At 45.5% G+C, this 21,621-nt stretch overlaps 1 protein-coding gene across 3 annotated transcripts; it reads left to right on the forward strand.

The window, feature by feature from the left end:
- The first annotated feature begins 246 nt into the window (after positions 1 to 246).
- Positions 247 to 19,263, forward strand: LOC125621798 (uncharacterized). Of its 3 annotated transcripts, none has more exons than XM_048819120.2 (5): positions 247 to 445; positions 8,166 to 8,254; positions 12,617 to 12,743; positions 14,099 to 14,212; positions 14,640 to 19,263. In XM_048819120.2, exons 1-5 carry the CDS (start codon positions 388 to 390, stop codon positions 15,638 to 15,640), a joined length of 1,389 nt encoding a protein of 462 aa, XP_048675077.1. In that variant the 5' UTR covers positions 247 to 387; the 3' UTR covers positions 15,641 to 19,263. The 3 variants fall into 3 exon arrangements, with proteins under 3 accessions (XP_048675077.1, XP_048675078.1, XP_074975560.1); XM_075119459.1 differs by lacking the exon at positions 247 to 445 and adding an exon at positions 8,884 to 8,958 and having other exon boundaries at positions 8,197 to 8,254; positions 12,437 to 12,743; XM_048819121.2 differs by lacking the exon at positions 247 to 445 and having other exon boundaries at positions 8,163 to 8,254; positions 12,437 to 12,743.
- Positions 19,264 to 21,621: the final 2,358 nt, after the last annotated feature.

The following is a 21,621-nucleotide window of genomic DNA, read 5'->3' on the forward strand; positions in this document are numbered from 1 at the left end:
CACTTGGCCAGATCCATCGGCGTGGGGGGGGCGAAGAGGGGAGAATAAACCAGCGAGAGCCGTGGGGCCGCTCATAGGGTGTTTGTGACACGCGGTGAATTTAGCTCTGGTTAGGAAAACCCTCCCCAGACAAGAGCCCCGGATCCCAGACAGGGGGAGGGCAGACTCACTGTGGAAGGAGAGTAGGGCTGGGGAGTGGCGGAAGAAGGAGGGGAGGGCTGTGTGTGTGGCGGGGGTGGGGGGAGGTCAGCATGCCCGGGTTCTTCCCAGCTCTGGAAAAGAAAACTCCAGTCCCTGCCTGGGACGTGCTGCAGCCCGGGTTGGTATCTACGGGCACAGGAAGACGACAGAGCAGCAGCAATCAAAGGCCCTGCAGCTTGTGGCAAGATGTTTCTGCTGCTCTTGCTGCGCCTGCCGACACCAGCCCCTGCAGGGGAGACGCCAGGTGACTGGGACAGAACTGGGGGAAGTGGTGGGAACTGGGCAGGAAAAGGACTCGCTGCTCAAAGCAACCCTGCCAGGGATGCTGAGACAATTTGTGCAGTGGGGGTGCTGAGAACTATTGAACCAAACTGTGAATCCTGTAAGGGATGGACACCACTTCAAGAGCGGGGGTGTGGCCACACCCTTAGTTCCAGCACCCATGCCTGAGCCCTGTTTGTTAATGCAGCTGGGGGTGGGATCTCACTGGCCTTAACAATGAAGTCACTGCCCTCCTCTGCCTGGGGTCTGCTCCAGGAGCAAAAACCAGGGGAGGGGAGCACAGTGGTTCAGAGGAGCTGCAGTGGGGTCATGAATGGGCTTCCCTGCAGGGTTCTCTTTTGTGTCTCTGTGGGGCAGGCAGGAATGTCAGGAAGGAAAGGGGTGAAAAATCAGTCAAGGATGGATAGAAAAAGGGAGGGAGGGAGGGAATGGGGGGACAACAAGAAATGTGTCCAGTTTTAACCATCTCTGCACATTTAGGGAAGTAACCGGCAGAGGAGAGTGGGGGGCACAGAGAATAGAGGAGAGGGATTATTTGTAGTTTTAAAAATCTCTCCACATTATCAAGCCCCTGAGAAATAACCATGGGATTAATTCCGATTCCACAGAACCCAGTAAACCTCCCCAGTGTTAAAGTGCTGACCGGTATATGTTTGCTCCATCTGACACATCATGTGTAACCTGGCTTGGACTCCTTCCTGCAAATCATGTGACACCCCTAAAATGATGCATATGGTTTTCTTGGCAGGATCAGGCCCTTAATGGTTTTGCTAATCGGAGGAAACTAGCTATTCCTGTCCGACGGCCAAACGCAGAGTGAGGGGATTCTGAATAGCCAACTCTTCAGGGAATATATTGTGTTTCAAAAAAAGCCTGTAATTTCCAATAATAAATCTCTGTTTGACACTCCTAGGACTTCACCACAGCTCTACAAATAAGGATGCTTTGCCAGGGAGAAAAGGGCTGCCAAATTTCATTCTCAAAGAGTTACTTTTCAGTCCCCAGTGTTAGCAGGTTATGTTCCCATCAGCAGGTACAAGTAGAACTTTGTGGGAAAGAGACCTTTGGCCAGATCCTGCTGCCTTCAGCCTAATCCTTATAGCTGCTCAACTGCAACTTAGATGAGCTGGTGAGAGGATGCACCCAGGGTTTTTAAGAATGACTTTATAAAACAAAATGAAAAAAATTGGTTTTCTGTTGATTTTGTGCTTCCTTGTGTACATTAAAAAAGACCTGGAAGGGATTTTCGTCTTTTTTTTTAGTATTACAAAAGAGTCTTAAGCCTAAAAGACTCTATGGAGCATTGGAGCATTAGTAAGTTTCTAACATTCAAGAATGTGGCAAATTACCCCTGATTCTTTCCCAGGATTTTTGGGTGAGCGTGAGGGCCTGAATTCAACTCGATATTGTTTTCCAGTCTGTCTGTAACACGTTAACTTTTGAATGCTGCATCTGATTGATTCCAGGATTTTAGGGAACGTTCTAGGACTCAAAGGACAGAACCCTATTGATTTGAGTGAAATCTGGACAACCAAAAGAGTGAAACTGGGGATACAAGGAGTCCTTGGCATGTCCCCATTCTCCTCTCTGGGACACACAGAACCCCTGGCATTGGGGTTCTAGGGAGTCTTTGAAATAGAAGGGGATGGGAGTGTAGAACACAGGGCACTTGTGGGGAAGAATGGATAAGAGCAAGGAGATGTTGGTGTGCAATGAACTTGGTCTAAAGAAGCCCCAAAGTGTGTGACCCTCTGTTAGATAAATAGTCAGTTGCAGGTGAGGAGGGGGTCTTTATTTAAAAATGAAAACAATAATAATATAATGGCGGTTAAGTCTTGTCTCCCCTGTAGTTGGTGGGGGCTGTTTGGATGATTCCCAAGTGTAGTGGGAGCTTTCTCAGCTTCTCATTGAAGATTGGGAGTGGGGAGGGGTTGCTGAATCTTATACAAACAGATTTTTTCCTCAAAGCTTTTGGGGCTAAATATTACAGAAATAAACAAATGCAAAACTGTTCAAACTGTCCCAATAAAAAATCACTCCCCTTGTCAATCAAGTCACAGGGGGGCCTGATTTTTCAGAGGTGCTGAGCCCCCACAGCTCACATTGACTTCAGCTGAGTGGTGGGTGCTGCGCAGCACCTCTGAAAATACAGCCCCAAGTTACTGCAATCATGGGTGCTAAAAAAAATTTAATTAAATTTAAAAAAGGGGACACATGCTATCTTGCTTCTGTAGTAGGAACTGATTGCATATATCTAGAGCTCCTTGCATACCTCAATTCCCCTCCCCTGTTCCCCTCTATTTCACAGACTCCCTGCAACATTTTAAACTCCATTTGGACAAAGGGCAGAGCTGAGATGGGGCGATTGCTTTAGTGCAGTGGTTCCCAAACTTTAACAACCCTTGAACCCCTTTCACTAAAATGTCAAGTCTTGTGAACCCCCTCTTAAAAATGAATATTTCCAGGGATTTTCTCCTTTACCTGAGCATAAATTATAAAAGCAGTGATCTTGGAAATATAATTTTTTTTTGTGACATGCTTATTGCACACTGTTTATTATTAATTATTATTTATCATTACAGTATTTTTATTACATTATGAAAATGGCAACTATCTGCCAAGATCTCACTTTCATAGCTTGTATCAGTTTGGATAAGCCTATTATAAAACAAGGCTCCTATGTTTCATCAAGGAGTATCAGCTGTGAAGCAGCAGGAAGGGATTTGAGAAGCCAACTCAAGGAGTTCCTCCTACACAAGCATTCAGGTCTGGAGCAGTCCAGGCAAACAACTCACATTATAACAAAGCTTAAACTTGTTCTACATAATAATTTTAAAAACAATACTAGCTGCCTATTTAATTTTAAAAACAGCAGAAAATATCCACCTCCCTTTCCATTTCTAATAAGGAGTCTTGAAATTTAAATCATCTCAGTGTGATAGATATGCTTGCTTTGATCCGCTTAGCTCTTGGAAGTCTAGGAGCTCCGGGCTGCTGGCCCCGTGCTGCCCGGGGTCCCTAGGGACAGCTCTGTCCACCATTAGGGAGTTTTTTTTCTGAGAACCCCCTGTAATGTTTTGCGAACCCCTAAGGGTTCACGAACCCCAGTTTGGGAACCACTGCTTTAGTGGAAGGCATCAATGGCTGTCATCAACCAGATCTATAGACAATTACAGTCCTCGTTAAAGTGAAGTGTGTGCTAACCAGATGCCATGGGCTCCAATTGTGTGTCTCCTCTTTCCCCCTTCCTATTTTCTGATTTTCATCAAGATCCATAGTCTACCCACCGACGTGTAGAATATTTCCTGACATTTTGGAATTGATCGGCCGCAGTGTTCAAAAGCTATTATTACATCCAAACAGAGAAATACCATCATGTTGAGTGTGGGCCTGGCTTTTCTTGGCCAATTATCCCTCTCAGATTTTGCTCTATTTTCTCACTAATAATTCTCAATTCTCCATATAAAATCTCAGATGGGAGAGGAGGTTCTACCCTTTTTATCTGTAGCCACTTACCCTTGTTTCAGCAGGAAACTCTTTTCCCATTTATGTACATTAAAATTGACATATTTGCTGTCTTTCCCAGATTTAATGAACATAAAAGCCAGGAGCCTCCCCCTATTCATAGTCTGCCCTTTATCTTCAAGGCACTCAGTCTAGAACCAGGATTCCTAAAGATTGCCTGAAGCTCTGGGATAATGACCATTGGCAACAACGCGGCTCCTCAAGCAAAAGGAGCTGTCTGTGGCAGAGGGAAAGCTCTTCTGTGCATGAGACAGTTTTCTTGGGCCATGGGACAAACTCCCACAGGAGCTCAAAACTAGCACAAACATCCCCGATCTGCATTCCCAGTGCCAGTAGACTTCTTAGACCTGCTTTCAGTAACCAGCCCACAAACTGCAGCTGGCATCCGATGCCTGAATCCACAAATGGTCTTAGGTAACAACGCTGTGATCCCCAAAGCCTGTGTTAGTCCCCTAGGCTCCGTATCCAAACAATGGGGAGAGAGAGGTGCTTAGAATGGGCTCCACAAAAGCCAGACTGGAGCCGCCCAAGTTAGCCAGTGGGAGAAGCTGAGGAGAGGGATGTGTCCTAAACACCACACCTCGCTTGGAGTTCAGCACCTAAGTCCCAGGAGCATGGAGACACCAATCTGCTTGCGATCCACAAACTAGGGGAAAATCAGGGATTCTCCAAATGCAGAGACCAGATCTGGTAGTGTGCGCAGAGGCAAACAAACACCACCCAGAACAGCCAGGAGAGGAGGATTGCCTCTCTTACAATCTTTAGCCCACTGGTTAGGGTACTTGGGAGTCCCAGGTTCAAGTCTGCTACCCCTACAGAGAGTGCTGTAACCACTGGGCTAGGGGACATTCTGATGTGGGCCCTCCTTCCATCTCTCCTAATGAAGTTGTTCCACTTTAATTGAATAATTAATATTAATTGGCCCAGAGAAAGAGTGAGAAACACTCTATAGGCCGGTTTCAGAGGAACAGCCGTGTTAGTCTGTATTCGCAAAAAGAAAAGGAGTACTTGTGGCACCTTAGAGACTAACCAATTTATTTGAGCATGAGCCTGATGTGAGCTGATGTGAGCTGTAGCTCATGAAGGCTCATGCTCAAATAAATTGGTTAGTCTCTAAGGTGCCACAAGTACTCCTTTTCTTTTTACTCTATAGGCCAGATGCCTATAGCACACCCTCCTGGGACATAGAAGACCCTTGTTCAACCCCCTTCTCATCAGGCAGACAGGAGACTTGAACTCCTGGTCTCCCACATCTTAGATGAGCACTCTCACCAGCAGGCTAAATATTATAAGTGAGGGTGTCCTCCCTTGTCCCAACTGAGCTCTTTCATGTACATATAGGCGACCTCTGCATACACCTACTGGATCAGGACCTGCATATGACTTAGGCCGCCAAAAGTCTCTTTTTCCCCAGTTAGTGGATCACTCAGGGTGGGAGATAAGGGTCTAGAAACCTAGAATGAGGCAGCAGTATGCACGCTCAGAGGCAGAAACATAGGTGCCTAGGGGACTTTTTACTGCAAAATCTTAGGTTGAGAGTGAGTTTAGGCACCTACAGGGTTTGGCAGCAGCTGAGCGGAGGTTTCGTGGATTGCAGTGGTACCTAAAATTGAGACTTGGGTGGATCCGGGCACAAATAAATAAATAAAACATTAAATTTAACCTCCTCTCCCCCCCACACACACTCTTCTCATTGGGGAGAAAGAGAATCACTCCTAACAAATGCAAGTTGTGAGGCTGGGGCCCGGATAGACAGTGCTGGGACCCTGTGGGGATGAGAGCGTTGTAAGAACTGAATAGAACAGAACATAGGGGAGTGGCACCACCCAGCTGCTTACGGGGCAGTTGGCTGGACCCTGAGTGACTGGGATTCAACTTCCAACTAATTATTAAACCAATAGAACTCTGATTTCATGAAGTATTTTTTATTGAGGAGTTCATAGAAGCAAATGTCTCAATATTACATTGCTTTGTTCATGTCTTTCAAACCATTGCAAAGCAATTTCCAAGGCATCAGAATGGGAAGAGATGTCAACGTGTTCTTCATTAATATCACTTTCATTATATAATTTATTTTTTCTATCAGGAAAAATGATTTCATGTAACTGAACTTTCTTAAGAAGAGGGTTGATAGAATCTAAGTTCTACTGCATGGATATAAAAATCCTCTACAGATTTTGCTCCATTTTCACAGACTTATTGAATATTAACACACCAACTACCCCAACCCCGCTACTACCCCCTCCTGCTGCAATGCCGCCTTCTGGTTCCTTTCCCGCTCCCAATTGCCTGAGACCTTCCAGGTCCATTCTCCCACCCTCTGCGCCTGCTTCTCCTGTTAAAGCACCATCATCCAGGACTCCTGGCTGTCCATGTGAATAGCAGAAGGGTGCAGGAGGGGAGGAGAACCAGCATTTTCTAATTACTTACTGACTACTCATATAAATCCCCTCAGATTTTGTCCCTATCTCTCTCACTATCAAATATGGGTGAGAAATCTCCACAGATTTCCCTCTTGCCCTCTCTTAATTATTCAATATGGACACAAACACGCCTCATTTTGCTCTTTTTAATCTCTAATTATCAAATATTGACATAAAATTGCCTTTAGATTTTGCCATTATCCAGATAATTGTTGATATTGGTAGAAAAAAGCGATTCAGTTTTCCTCTTTTTCTTTCTCTGATTACCAAAAAAAGAAAAAAAAAATCACATGAAATCCCCCAGGTTTTACCTTTTTTTCCTCTCTCATTACGAAGATTAATGTCAAATCCCCTCCAATTTTGCTATTTCTCCTCTAATTCTCAAATCTTGCTATAACCCTCCCACTCAGATTTGGAGGGTGTCTTCCCTTTTTGAAATGCAGCAAATTCCCCTGATTTTAATTTGGAGGAAAACTGTTTGCCTTGAGTCATTCCCCAGGTGGGATGGGGAGGTGTCCCTTTTCTCTCATACAATTGGAGATTGCTGCTCTTTTTTTTCTCATATTATTGAATATTTAGATTTTAGCCAATTTTCTCCCGAGTGCTCAAATATTAACATATTATCCTCTAAAATTATGCCCCATTTTCTAGTTTGCTATTAATGATTTTGCCTTGTCTCTCTAATTACCTGATATTAGAATTAAATCTCTTCAGATTTTGCACCTTTCTCTCCAATTTTCGAATACTGATATAAAATGCACTCCGATTTTGACCCATCACCTATTATCAAACATTAATATAAAATCTCTCAAATTTTCCCAATCTCTAATCTAATTATTGAATATCATTCTAACAGCTCTCATTGCTTTTTAACTGTTAAACTTGAGTATCAAATCTTGTCAAATTTTGCCATTTTCTCTCTAATGATTGAATGTTGACATAAAATGCATTCAAATGTTGCTGTTCTTTTTCTCCATTTATGGAACACTGATTTAAAAATCTTCTCAGATTGGGTACTTTCCCCATGCTTTTTTAACTTTAGCACCTTTTCTTTGTTTTTGAGGGAAACTTGCCCTGAGTCAGTAACCTAGATTGGAGGGCCAAGCAGGGCAAGTGGGTGGAGCAAGTGCCCTAAACTGAGATTGTCCAGCCCCAGTTTTTCCTCTCCCAGCTCCTGCCAGCCCAATACACCTCCCCCCAATCATGAACTGCCAGTCAGTCACCTGCTCCTGCCCCACTGCTGCCCCTTCCAACCATCACAGAACCTTCTGTCTCCATCCTCCTCCCTTCAGCCTTCAGTAAAGTGGTTGGGCCCAAGGTTCCCTGCTGCCCATGTCAATTGGGAATAAGCACTTGCTGTTTATTTACCAAATATTTATATAAACTCTCAGATTTTGCACTTTTCTCTCAAATTATTGAATATTGATATAAAATCCCCTCAAGGACAATGTCGGGGGGGAGGGCGGGGGGGATCCCCTTAAGCGGCCTCTGATTCTGCTCTTTTCTAGCATTTGCTTCAGAGACTGTTCCTGGGGAGGGAGGGGGGTTGGTTTAAAAATGTCTTGGTGGGTTTAGTCCTGGTGAGACGGGCCAGCTGTGTGCAGTAGTAAAGTGACCCAGGGTTTTTCCTGAATTGCAGTCTAGAGTGTCTGTCTGCAGGGAAAGACCCTGTGGAGACTAGGGGAGATGAATGGACTAGAGCCCCTTCTGAAACCTCCCTTCTCGCCCTGACAGGCTGCAGAATAATGTCTGTGTTTCACTCCGGATCATCCCATCCTCTTGGGGGACGGGAAAGGGAAATGACTGCAGTAGCGGCGGCTCAGGTAGGGGTTTTTCAGTGCACAGTGGAGGGGGTATGTGCTGGGAAGGAGGTGAAGGCAGTAAATACACAAGGGTGAGGAATGTGAAAGGGGCACTCACACCTGCAGCCCCAGGAGAGTTCATAGAATCACAGAAATGTCGGGCTGGAAGGGACCGTGCATTTAGTCCAGCCTCCTGCACTGAGGCAGGACCAAGTCAACCTTGACTATCGCTGATAGGTGTTTGTCCAACCTGTTCTTAAAAACCTCCAATGATGCGGATTCCACAACCTCCCTTGGAAGCTGTCATAAATATAAAGGGACAGATAAACACCTTTAAAATCCCTCCTGGCCAAAGGAAAAACCCTTTCACCTGTAAAGGGTTAAGAAGCTAGGATAACTTCGCTGGCACCTGACCAAAATGACCAATGAGGAGACAAGATACTTTCAAAAGCTGGGGGGAGGGAGAAACAAAGCCTCTCTCTCTGTCTGTGTGATGCTTTTGCTGGGGACAGAACAGGAATGGAGTCTTAGAATTTAGTAAGTAATCTAGCTAGAGATGCGTTAGATTCTGATTTCTTTAAATGGCTGAGAAAATAAGCTGTGCTGAATGGAATGTAGATTCCTGTTTTTGTGTCTTTTTGTAACCTAAGGTTTTGCCTAGAGGGATTATCTGTGTTTTGAATCTGATTATCCTGTAAGGTATTTACCATCCTGATTTTACAGAGGTGATTCTTTTTACTTTTTCTTCTATTAAAATTCTTCTTTTAAGAATCTGAATACTTTTTCATTGTTCTTAAGATCTAAGGGTTTGAGTCTGTGTTCACCTATGCAAATTGGTGAGGATTTTTATCAAACCTTCCCCAGGAAAGGGGGTGGAAAGTTTGGGAGGATTCTGGGGGGAAAGATGTTTCCAAATGGGCTCTTTCCCAGTAATATACCGGTTAGACATTTGGTGGTGGCAGCGATAAAGTCCAAGGGCAAAAAGTAAAATAGTTTTTACCTTGGGGAAGTTTTAACCTAAGCTAGTAAAAGTAAGCTTAGGAGGTTTTCATGCAGGTCCCCACATCTGTACCCTTGAGTTCAGAGTGGGGAAGGAACCTTGACAGAAGCCTATTCCAGAGTTTATCTGCCCTTATAATTAGAATGTTTTTCCTAATATCTGACCTAAATCGCCCTTGCTGCAGATTAGCCCATTAGTTCTTGTCCTACCTTCAGAGGACATGGAGAACAATTGATCTCCATCCTCTTTATAAATAGCCCTTCACATATCTGAAGACTGCTATCAGGTCCCCCTTTAGTCTTCTTTTTTCAGGACTAAACATACCCCGTCTAATTAACCTTTCCGTAGAGATCCCGTTTTCATAGAATCCTAGAATATCAGGGTTGGAAGGGACCTCAGGAGGTCATCTAGTCCAACCCCGTGCTCAAAGCAGGACCAATCCCCAACTAAATTTAAAGCTTTTTCTAAAGCTTTCATCATTTTTGTTGCTTTCCTCTGGACTCTCTCCAGTTTGTCCACAATTTTCTGAAAGCTTGGCACCCAAAACTGGACATAGGACTCCACTTGAGGGCTCATCAGTACCAAGTAGAGCGGGACAATTACCTTGCCTGTCTTACACACAACACTCCTGCTAATATACCCCAGAATGATATTAGCCATTTTTGCAACTGCATCACATTGCTGGTTCGTATTCAGTTTATGATCCTCTGTAACCCCCAGATCCTTTTCAGCAGTACAATGCATGCCCAGTTATTCCCCGTTTTGTAGCTGTGCATTTGATTTTTCCATCCTGAATATAGTACTTTGCCCTTGTCTTTACTGAATTTTATCTTGTTGATTTCAGTCTAATTTGTGAAGGTTGTTTTGAATTCTAATCCTGTCCTCCAAAGTGCTGACAACTCCTCCCATCTTGGTGTCATCTGCAAATTTTATAAGCATACTATCTACTCTATTATCCTAGTCATTAATGAAAACAATGAATAAGGATGGACCTCTATGGGACCCCAGTAGATACATCTCCCCCACCCACCCCCAGTTTGACAATGAACCATTGAGAACTACTCTTTGAGTATGGTCTTTCAACCAATTTTGCACTCCCTTTACAGTAATTTCAACTAGACCACATTTCCCTAATCTGCTTATGACAATGTCATGTGGGACTGTGTCAAAAGCCTTATTAAAATCTAGATATATCATGTTTATAGCTTTCCCCATATCCAGTAGGCCAATATCCCTGTCAAAGAAGAAATTTAGGTTGGTTTGGAATGATTTGTTCTTGACGAATCCATGTTGGCTTATAACCCTATTATCTTCTTGGTGCTTACAAAATAATTGTTTAATTATTTGTTCCAGTTATTATTAACTTTCCAGGCATTGAAGTTAAGATGACTGGTCAATAATTTTCCAGGCCCAGCTTTCCCCCCTTTTTAAAGATAGGTACAATGTTTGCCTTTCTCCAATCCTCTGGGTCCTCATCTGTCCTCCATGAGTGCTTGAAGATAATCACTAATGGTTCAGAAATTGCTTCAGCTAGTTCCTTAAGTATCCTATGATTAATTTTAGCAGGCCTTAGCAACTTGAACACATCTAATTTATCTAAATATTTTTTAACATGTTCTTTCCCTATTTTGGGTTACATTCCTTCCCCCTTGTTATTAATATTAATTGTGTTAGTATCTGGTCACATTTAACTTTTTTAGTGAAGACTGATACAAAATAAGCCTTAAATGTATCAGCCTTCTTGGTGTCATCTGTTATTAGCTCTCCCTCCCAGCTAAGCAGAGGACCTACACTTTCCTTTATTTTTCTCTTGCTCCTGATGTATTTATAGAACCTTTTCTTATTGTTTTTCATGTCCCTTGCTTAGTGTCATTCATTTTGTGCCTTAGTCTTTCTGATTTTTGTCCCTTCATGGTTGTGCTATATTTTTGTACTCATCCTTAGCCATTTGTCCATGGTTCCACTTTTTGTCAGATTCCTTTTTGATTTTCAGGTCATTACAGAGCTCCTAGTGGAACTATATTGGCCTTTTACTGTTCTTCCTATCTTTCCTTCAGATAGGGATAGTTTGCTGTTGTTCCTTAGATATTGTCTCTTTGAGAGGCTGCCAGCTCTCCTGAACTCCTTTTTCCTTTATATTTTTTCCCAGGGGACCTTACCTACCTGATCTCTGAGATTGTTTAAGTTGGTTAGTTTGAAGTCCATTGTCCTTAGAATCATGAAATCTACCATATCATGATTACTTTCCCACAAATTGCTTTCAAAACTTCAGATTTACAACCAATTTCCCCCTGCCAGTCAGAATTAATAGATTCCAGGGCCAGAAGAGACTATTGTAATCATCCACTCTGACCTTCTGTATAACACAGGCCATAAAATTTCCCCAAAATAGTTCCTAGAGCCGATCTTTTAGAAAAAACATCCAATCTTGATTTTAAAATTGCTGGTGATGGAGAATCCACCATGACCCTCCATAAATAATTCCAATGGTTATTTACTCTGACTGTTAAAAATGTATGCCTTATTTCTAGTCTAAATTTGTTTAGTTCCAACTTCCAGCCATTGGATCATGTTATACCTTTGTCTGCGAGAATGAAGAGCCGATTATCACATTTCTGTTCCCCACGTAGGTATTAATAGACCGTAATCAAGTCACCTCTTAACCTTCTCTTTGTCAAGCTAAATAGATTGAGATCCTTTAGTCTTTCACTATAAGGCAGGTTTTCTAATCCTTCAATCATTCTCATGGCTCTTGTCTGAACCCTCTCCTTTTTAGCAGCTTACTTGAATTGTGGGCATCAGAACTGGACACAGGGTTCTAGCAGTGGTTGCACTAGTGCCAAATAGAGAGGTAAAATAACTTCTCTGATCCTACTCGAGATTCCCCTGTTTATGCATCCAAGGATCACATCAGCTCTTTTGGCTACAGCATCGCATATGGAGCTTGTGTTCAGCATGACCCCGAAATCTTTTTCAGAGTCACTGTTTCCCGGGGCAGAGTCCCCCATCCTGTAAGTATGGCCTGCATCCTTTGTTCCTAATCCTCCCCGCCCCATCTCCTCACATCCAGCTGCTGGGAATGGGGGAGGTGTTTGGGTTCTTACTAGGGTCTGTCCCTGAACCCTGCTGTGGGTCTCTGTCTGTATCAGTATCTGGCTAGTAGGTGTGTGATAAATGCAAATGACCCTCTCTCCCTTTGCTAGGAGTGACAAGGACTCTCTTTCTCCTCACACTCGGAAACCTCCAGGTTGTTCTGCACAGGATGGGATTGTTTTACTGTGCTCCTCCCAGAGCTTTTACTTTTTTTGGCCCTCCTCCCCCATCAATAGTGGGATTGGGGCTGGGGCAGAAGTTACCAAATGGGGGACAATTGTCATTTTCAGGAGCCAGTGACCTTCGAAGAGGTGGCTGTGTATTTCACCGAGGAAGAATGGGCTCTCCTGGACCCGAGTCAGAGAGCTCTGTACAGGGACGTCATGCAGGAGAATTATGATAATGTGACCTCGCTGGGTAAGTATCCCTGTCCCCTCGGGAAGTAGAAGCTGGGGGTGGGGGGCTGTCTCTGAAGTGCCCGGTTGGCTTCTGGTCAAGGTTCTTTTCTGGTCCCTTAGATTTAAAGGGGATCAGGCTACACCCCCACCCAGCCTGCCTTTGTGATAGCGGTGCCAGGCACAGCACCGAGGAACTCTTACCAGGGCAACTTCTTTGGTGACTGTCTACTTCCTTAACTTGCCCCACTGCAGGGTTACACCCTCATGTGAGGAACTTTTATTTTTCCCCCAGCATGCTTTCCAACTCTCCGCTGCTGGCTGAATCTCTCTCATGCAGCTGGCATGGGTCTGTTTTCCCTTTGTTGGCACTGAGGGGATGGCACGCTCTTCGGGTGCCCAGAATTGAGTGAGAGAGACTGGCTTCCTTCTTACCTCCTCCCCCGGGGTTAGGGGAGCCAGATACTTATTGGAGATGCTAATTCTGCCGACCCCAGAACTTTCAAAGGGCGGAAAGGCGGAATTTGCCTGTCTGTAGGTAACACTGACAGATACTGGTCGTCAGTGGGCAAGATCGAACCTGGGACCTCTGGAGCTAAATGCATGAGCCTCCACCGCATGAGCTAAAAGCCACATTGCTCTTAGCTAAGGCTGTAACAGACTCATTAATCTCTGTAAGTGGTTTCAGTGCCACTAGAGGAGACACACCACCACACCTAGAAGGTGTGTGAGTTACACGTACTTACACCCCCATGTGCATACAGGCTCTCTGTTTCTCCTCCCTTCTTGGCACTGGCTCTACCCAGAGAGAGGTCTCTGGAGATTTAGAAGCAAGCAAAGGACGTAGCATCAAGACTATGTCTTAGTGATCCAATTCCCCAGTGTCTGGAAGTCCTAAAGGTGCAACACCCCTCTCACCCCCCAACACATACATGTAAGGCAACTCCCATCTTTTCTTATGCTGTGTATTTATACCTCCCTACTGTGTGTTCCACTCCATGCATCTGATGAAGTGGGTTTTAGCCCATGAAAGCTTATGCTCAAATAAATTTTTTAGTCTCTAAGGTGCCTTAAGGTCTCCTCGTTGTTTTTGCTGATACAGACTAACACGGCTACCACTCTGAAATGTGACACATACATGTGAATCCCAAAGGATCTCTGTGACCATGTTCCCATGCATGTTCCACCAGCACAAACAGTGACTGGGTCAAAATTACTAAACTTTTTATTTGGAACTGTTCTCCACACACATTATTCACTTTGATCTCATAGAATCGTAGATGATAAGACTGGAAGGGACACTGTAATTGTATAGTCTGATCTCCAGTATAACACAAGCCATGGGACTTCTCACCTGTTTACTTTCCCCTTGAGCAGGATTTCCGATTCCCAAACCTGAAGTGATCTCCCAGCTGGAACGGGGAGAAGAGCCATGGCTCACAGATCTCCAGGGCTCAGAGGAAAGGGGAATCCTGAGATATAGCCATGCAGGTAAAGGTGTTAGTTAAAACCAACTCAGAAAACATTGCTGAATGAAGGAACAGCTAGGATTCTCACAAAGTCCTCATATACGCTCCTAATTCTGGATTGTCTCCAGTAGGTGTCAGATCCACAAGATATGTCTTTCATGGCTTCCCACGCACCCTGACTCACACCTGACATTAACTTCCTCCCTGCTGACCACCCTTTCCTCTGCATGTTCAGGTGGAATGTGGTGGCTGAATTGGTTCAGCCACCTCTCTCTCAACTCTGGGAAAGGATTTGCGGGAATTCAACTCCGGAATTTTTCCATTTGCCCAACAATTAATTTGGTTTATTCCCTCCCACACCCCAAGCTTTCCATTGCTCCATTCTGAGTTTTCCTTACTTCTCGACACAGAGAATGATTCATCTCTGGATTTTCTCTTTATCCCAACAGCTGATGGGATCAAGAATGAGCATGAAGAGTTGAATCCTCAGCTGGGAGGTCCTGAGCAAGTGGAACATCATGGGACACTATTAGGAAGATCCAAAGGAAACATCTGTTGGAGTATTGGGCAAGGAAAAACCTGTGAGAGTCAGTGTAGCAAAGAGAGGCCGCTGGGAAACCAGCCGGTGAAGAAAGTGGATAAATCCACGAATTGTGGGAGAGGTCTGAAGCACCTCAAGAAAACCAGAGTCCAGAGGATCCACATGGGAGAGAGACCAAGCACATGCAGTGAATGTGGGAAAAGCTTCAGTAGTCATTCACACCTTCTTATACATCAAAGAATCCATACAGGAGAAAAGCCCTATAAATGCCCCCAGTGTGGGAAGAGCTTCAACCAGAGCCCAAACCTTGTTACACATCTAAGAATCCACACTGGAGAGCGGCCCTATAAATGCCAGGAATGTGGTAAAAGCTTCACTGCAAACTCCACCTTTATTAAACACCAGAGAATCCACACAGGAGAAAAACCCTATAAATGCCCCGACTGCGGGAGAAGCTTCAATCAGAGCTCAGACCTTATTAGACATCAGAGACTCCATACAGGAGAGAAGCCCTTTAGCTGCCCCGACTGTGGGAAAAGATCCAGTGACAGCTCAGCCCTTATTGTACATCAGAGAATCCACACGGGAGAGAGACCCTATCGATGCCCTGTCTGTGGAAAAGGCTTCACTTGCTCTTCACACCTGATAACACATCAGAGAACCCACACGGGAGAAAAACCATATAAATGTCCTTACTGTAGGCAAAGGTGTCGTGTAAAATCAGCCCTTATTATACACCAGAGAATCCACACAGGAGAGAGACCCTATAAGTGCCCTGACTGTGGGAAAACCTTCAGCAGCCGTTCACATCTTAATTCTCATCAGAGAATCCACAAGAGAGAAATGCCTTGTAAAAACCCTGGGTGTGGGAAAAGCTGCACAGAAAGTTCACCCCTTATTATGCATTAGGAGGAGAACTGAATAATTGCCCTGACTAAGTCTAGCTAAGAACTTGACTATGCCTGAAATATATTTTGGATTATGTTTGTCCACTTCAATCCAGAATAACTATTCTGAAAGCAGTACTATAACACTGCTTTGTTATGCCAATTTAAGCTCCTCCCCTTTTGAATAATTGAATCTACACAGTGCTGATTTCTGGGCAGATGTACCATGCTACTATGTTCTGCCACTTGACTCTGGGTATTCTGGGATTTTCTCCTGGTGCATTGTGGAATAGCTACCCAAAGCCACTGGAATTCTGGGATTTGGGGTCAAACTAACACATTCCAGGATTATTCTCGTGTCATCCCATCATTCATCTGGCTTTTGTGAGCCAGCACCATTTTCAAGCCTCTGGCAGGCAGCATGACGAGAACATGTGACCCTGACGGCCATTAACATGAACAGGTCGATGCACAGGTGTTAGCAGTCAGGCAGCTGGATGGGTGGCTGCGGATGCCTTGAGAGACGGCCATGGTCGTGCTGCACCAATATGGGTGACGCAAATAGAAGATGAGGAGGACGAAAGCGAGCAGTTACTTCTGCGAGACCATTTTCTGGAACATTTCCTCAGTAGACGCTTTCCTCCGGGCTTGCCCAGCAAGCAGTAACTTGTGGGAGAGGGTAGTCGTGCAGACCGAGGATGACCAGCAATGGTGGCAGAACTTCAGAATGACAAAGGCCATGTACCTTGAAAACTGTGCAGAGCTGGCCCATGAGCAGAAGTGGGCAGGGCACTGACTGGAGAGTTCCCTTTGGCATGAAGTGTTGTGGTCTTCAGTATCTGGAAGCTTGCTAATCTCCCAATGGCTTCTGGGCAACAGCTAACCAGTTCAGTGTTGGTAAATCAGCTATTGGGGCTGCCATAGAATCATAGAATTGTAGGACTGGAAGGGACCTCAAGAGGTCATCTAGCCCAGTCTGCTGCACTCACAGCAGGACTAAGTATTATCTAGCCTGTCCCTGACACTTGTTTGTCTAACCTGCTCTTAAAAACCTCCCATGACGGCGTTTCCATGTGCTACTATTCAGAGGGTGCTGCTAGGCCAGGTCCTAAAGCATGGCAGTACACAGGAAGTTATTGAATAATTTGAAAGGCTGGGGCTCCTGAATTGTTTTGGGGCCACTAATGGTACCCATATGCTTATTGTTTGCCTCCCTGTACCAGATCTCAGAGTTTGTCAACAGAAAAGGATATTTGGGTACGATGCTGCAAGGTCTGGTTGATCACTGTGGAAAAGTTTGACCAGTATTAATGTGGGATGGTCTGGAAAGTTCCACGATGCCAGTGTTGTTCGACACTCAGGCCTTCTTTTTGGCAACGAGGCCGGAACTGGTGCCATGTGCTGCTATGGATATTCATCATGTGATTCCTCCTGTCACTCTGGGAGACCCAGCTCTCCCTCTGCTTCCCTGGCTGATGAATCCTTTTCCTGAACACTTGGAGAGGAGAAAGGAGCTCTTTAACTTACCCCCGTAGTAGCTGTAGAATGACAGGGGAGTGGGCATCTGGAAGACTGAAGGGAAGGTGGAGGTGCCTTGTGACAAGGCTGGAGGCTGCTTAGCAATATCTGCCTCTTGTGACAGGTGCTTGCTGCATTTCCCACAACATCTGATGTTGGCGAGAGGTGGAAGTAAAGAAACTCTGTGAATGTTATGAACAGCCAGAGAGGCTGCCTCTGCTAAATGCCACAATTGGTCAGGGACACATGGTCAGGGATGAGTTGTTCTCTTCCTTTGGGGCGAAGGGGTAGTGGGGAAAAATGTATGTAACTTTGTGGTAGGATTTTAATTTTGCTTTATGTAGGATTTTATTGTGCTTTGTGTGGGATTTTATGAAACTTTTCAGTTGTAAATAAATAACAAATAGCCGTAAATAAAAACCTTTGTTGAAAACAGCCCGACACAAACTTTGAAACCATAAAACTGTGGCAGACATGCCGAAAGTGCTGAGTGCACAACTTTGTGCCGACGGGGTCATAAATATGTTTGGAGAGGGCAGAACCATTCTACATGTCTCGTGGTGTGAGATGGCAAAGGAAAGTCCTGTCCTGTGTAATTGGGGAAGCAAAGGAGTGTTCCCACTGCTGAGTTCTCAAGGGGCCACAGCACATGGCTAGGTTGGGGTGGTGGCTGTGAACTTTAGCCCCACTGTTCTCCAGCAGAGCTGTCTGCCGCTGCATCATCTCCAGCATCTGTGCCTGAGTGGGCGGGTTGTCTTTGTCAATGTGTTCTTTCAGCAGGTCCCTTTACCTCTTCCAGTCCTCGATACCATGGTGAAGGCAACTATCCCTCTACTTCTCAGTCTTCTGCCTGTGCTGGGATGCAGCCACGAAGTCACTGAGCATTTCCTCTGTCTCTGCTCAGAGATTTCCCAGAAGTTCAGCAACTGACCACACTCTTGTCCGTGGTCAAGGTGTAAGGTGGGGTGTGTGTGTGCTGATCAACCCCACAAGTATTGTCCCAGTTATAGTCTCCATGGCAACAAAGATCAAATGTTGCTTTTTACTCCATTTCTGAATACCATTTCTGTGGGCTCCTCACAGTCAGGGGTGACCATAGGGACGGTGAGACGTTTTCCACCTTCTAGAGCAGGGGTTCTCAACCTTTTACTTTCTGAGGCCCCCCGAACATGCTAGAAAAACTGCATGGTCCCCTTGTGCTACAGCACTGTGTTTCTGCATATAAAAGCCAGGAGCCAGCGTTAGGGGGTAGCGAGCAGGGCAGTTCCGCGTGGCCCCATGTTACAGGGAGCCCTGCAAACCTAAGCTGCTTAGGCTTCACCTTCAGCCCCGGGTGACGGGGCTTGCGGCGGCAGGGCTCCAGCTTTCTGCCCTGGACCCCAGCGAGTCTAACACTGGTCCTGCTTGGTGGACCCTCTGAAACCTGCTTGCGGCCCTCCCAGGGGGTCTCGGACCCCTGGTTGAGAACTGCTCTTCTATAGGACCCCATATCAATCCTGGTTGTGAGCTGGGGAGGGGATCTGGCTGGCTGGGTGTTTGGGGGGGGTGGTGGCAGAGGGGGGCTTCGTAATTGCATGTGCGACTCTGCAGGAGGTCCTTACGTTGGAGGACGATCCCCTAAGGTGTGTCCCCTTAGAGGCAGAGGAGGTTGTTATTCAAAAAGGCAATGGATAAACTGGGAAGTTCTGTTGCCCTGCAGTTTGCCAGGATGGTGCCCCCACACCTGGAGCAGGAGTGGAAAGGAAACACCACTTATATGGGTAGCCCTGAGAAAGCTGCATTGCCTCGCAATGTGCTTGCAAAAATAGAGCCCTCTCTTTGCCTTAAACTCTCTTGTATAGCAATTGCAGATCAGCACAAAGTGTGCTGCAAAATACACTTTTTGCAGTAATTGCTCTGTACCCCAAGGGGTTAACCATGCTGAGGGTGTGAGTCGAAATAGCCACAAATGCCTTATAATCTCTATGCATTTTTAAATGACTCTGTAGCCTAAGTTGGGCAATTTACCTAATATGTAACGGTAGCGAGAAGCTCAAGGCATTGGTCCAACTGGGAGCTAAAGTACTTTTTTCTGTTGCCTTTTCTCGTTCTGTGTCTGCCACTCCAATAAACATGTCTGCCATGCAATGAGGTTTGTGTTTTGTTTTGTTTTGTTTTTAACCACAAAAGGTTAAAACATCTTGAGTACAGGGCGGGCTCCAAGAGGGCGAAGGAACATTAAGCAGCCTGGGAAGAGGGGTGGACGGATGCACATTTAACTGATGATAGTGGAATTTGATATTTCAGAGCAATAAATGCTTTGGAGCTTAAATTTTCTGATCAGGATGCAGTTTTGAGTTGTGTGTCGTAGGCCTTGCCGGAGCCCGAGGCATAACTAGCAGTGTGAACCAAAGGCTGTGAAGCAGATTAGACCTGGCCTTGGCAGAATAGTAACACACCAGATAGTGGCTAACCAAGTAAGCACATTCCAGACCAGAGAGCGTGGTACAAGAACACCCAGAGTTCTCAAGTAACTACATAAACAAATTCCCAAGAGATTGTACAGGAAGACCCCAACCCCTTGTAAGATAAGAATGGGATGACAGGATAATGGATGAGGATGTTTTGTTCGAACTAGCCCATAGCGCACAGTCAACCTGTGGAACTCATTGCCAGAGGATGTTGTGAAGGCCAAGATTATAACAGGGTTCAAAAAAGAACTAGATAAGTTCATGGAGGATAGATAGATCCATCAATGGCTATTAGCTAGGATGGGCAGGGATGCAAAACCATGCTCTGAAGTGTCCCTAGCCTCTGTTTGTCAGAAGCTGGGGCTGGTGACAGGATGGATCACTTGATAATTGCCCTGTTCTGTTCATTCCCTCTGAAGCACCTGCCATTGGCCACTGTTGGAAGACAGGTTACTGCGCTAGATGGACCATTGGTCTGACCCAGTATGGCTTTCTTATGTACAAATTATAAGGGTGGTAACTATCAATGTCTGGAGTGTAATACTTGTTTGTATCAAGGTATAAAAGGAGAAGTTATAGGAAGGGTAACTTTCTATCGGTCGAGGGGACAGGATCCTGGTGTCCTGACTGAGCCATGGTCATACATGTGTTAGTGTTCCTGTAACCCATTGGACAGGGTGCTAGTACTGTGCTTTGTTGACAATAAACCTGGCCGAGCGCTTTCGCCACCAAACCGAGCCTGTGGCCTTTCTTTATGAATAACATAAGGTATGCTGAATCAGTAAACGGCCTTCCCTGCTCGTGCAGCTGACGTCTGAGCTCCAAGAACAACAGCACTGAGCAGCCGTAAGAACGTAGCAGTGTTGCCAACTCTCGTGATTTTGTCATGAGTCTCATGATAATTATTGTTTTCCTTAAAGCCCCAGCTCCTGGAGTCTAGTGGTGATGATTTCAGCCTTCCTTCTGAAAGACAAAGTAAGTTTCTAGCCCTCATACCTGTGGAGAAAGCATCAACATGTGACCCCAGTGAACCCTAAAGGCTCAAAAAGCAGAAGGCAAATAAAAAGACTCCCAAATCTAGCATTTTACATAATCTCATGATTTGAAAGCCAATCTCATGATTTTTGAACATCTGGGGTTGGCAATACTGACTTAGCAGCCGTAACAACTCTCTGCAGCACTCACCTTGATCAATCCGTCCATCAGCCCTCACAAAGACGGCACCGATCACAACACGTCGTTCATGCCAGTCCTTCAACCACCCGCTGGCCAGGCTGTCAGTGGCACCGGACACCTGATCAGCATAGCACACCGCAGCCCAGAACCCCTGAGCTCAAGCAATCCGCCAGCTACAGCCTCCCAAATAGCTGAGGTTACAGGCATGTGCCACCACGCAGCACTAACAGCTGTGATAAAAGCTGAGAGCCTCCTCGCTCATAACCGCCCAACATGGTGGCAGGCCGATGGTTCCCAGAACCAAGTTGTTTAAATCACCCATACAGTTGTATTGCAATGTAGCACATAACACTGACTAGAAGAGTTTCCTTCCCCAGCGTTGTCAGCCTGGGTGTCTGTCTCTGCCTTGGAGTTTTGAGTACCAAAGAAATCCTGGCTGGCTGTGACAGTCTCCTCCTGCCTGGGGTCATCGGTCACTTGGGTGCCTTTGGTGCAGTCCAGAACGTGTCAGGGTTTGGTGGTGTCCTCTTCTGCATAAACCCAGTCCAGGTCTGCATAATTGTAACAGGTACTGCAACAATGACTGGAAGTCTTGTTTTTATAACTGGCGAAGCTCCTTTCCTTTTTGGGGGCACTGGACCAAGTCCTGTGAGTGCCCCGTCTCCTTCGTACAGTCTAATATCTGCTTGTAGATCTTGGCATTCCAGTGACTCCTGATGGGACAGGACATGTGCCTCTCCACAGAGGGCAAGAAAATCCACGACCTCGGCACAGGACCTCCCAGACCAGGCAAACTACGGCCTAGGGTCCACATACAGCTCTTCAGATGTTTTAATCCAGCCCTCAAGGTCCTGCCAGG

Source organism: Caretta caretta, chromosome 14 (genome assembly GCF_965140235.1).
Source record: "Caretta caretta isolate rCarCar2 chromosome 14, rCarCar1.hap1, whole genome shotgun sequence".
NCBI lineage: Eukaryota > Metazoa > Chordata > Testudines > Cheloniidae > Caretta > Caretta caretta.

Excerpts from the sequence above, each read along its gene's own strand:
- LOC125621798 (XM_048819120.2), top strand. The coding sequence starts at position 388 with ATGTTTCTGCTGCTCTTGCTGCGCCTGCCGACACCAGCCCCTGCAGGG. Across the intron at positions 8,255-12,616 it reads CTGCAGTAGCGGCGGCTCAG|GAGCCAGTGACCTTCGAAGA; the intron begins GTAGGGGTTTTT and ends TGTCATTTTCAG. Across the intron at positions 12,744-14,098 it reads TGATAATGTGACCTCGCTGG|GATTTCCGATTCCCAAACCT; the intron begins GTAAGTATCCCT and ends CCCCTTGAGCAG.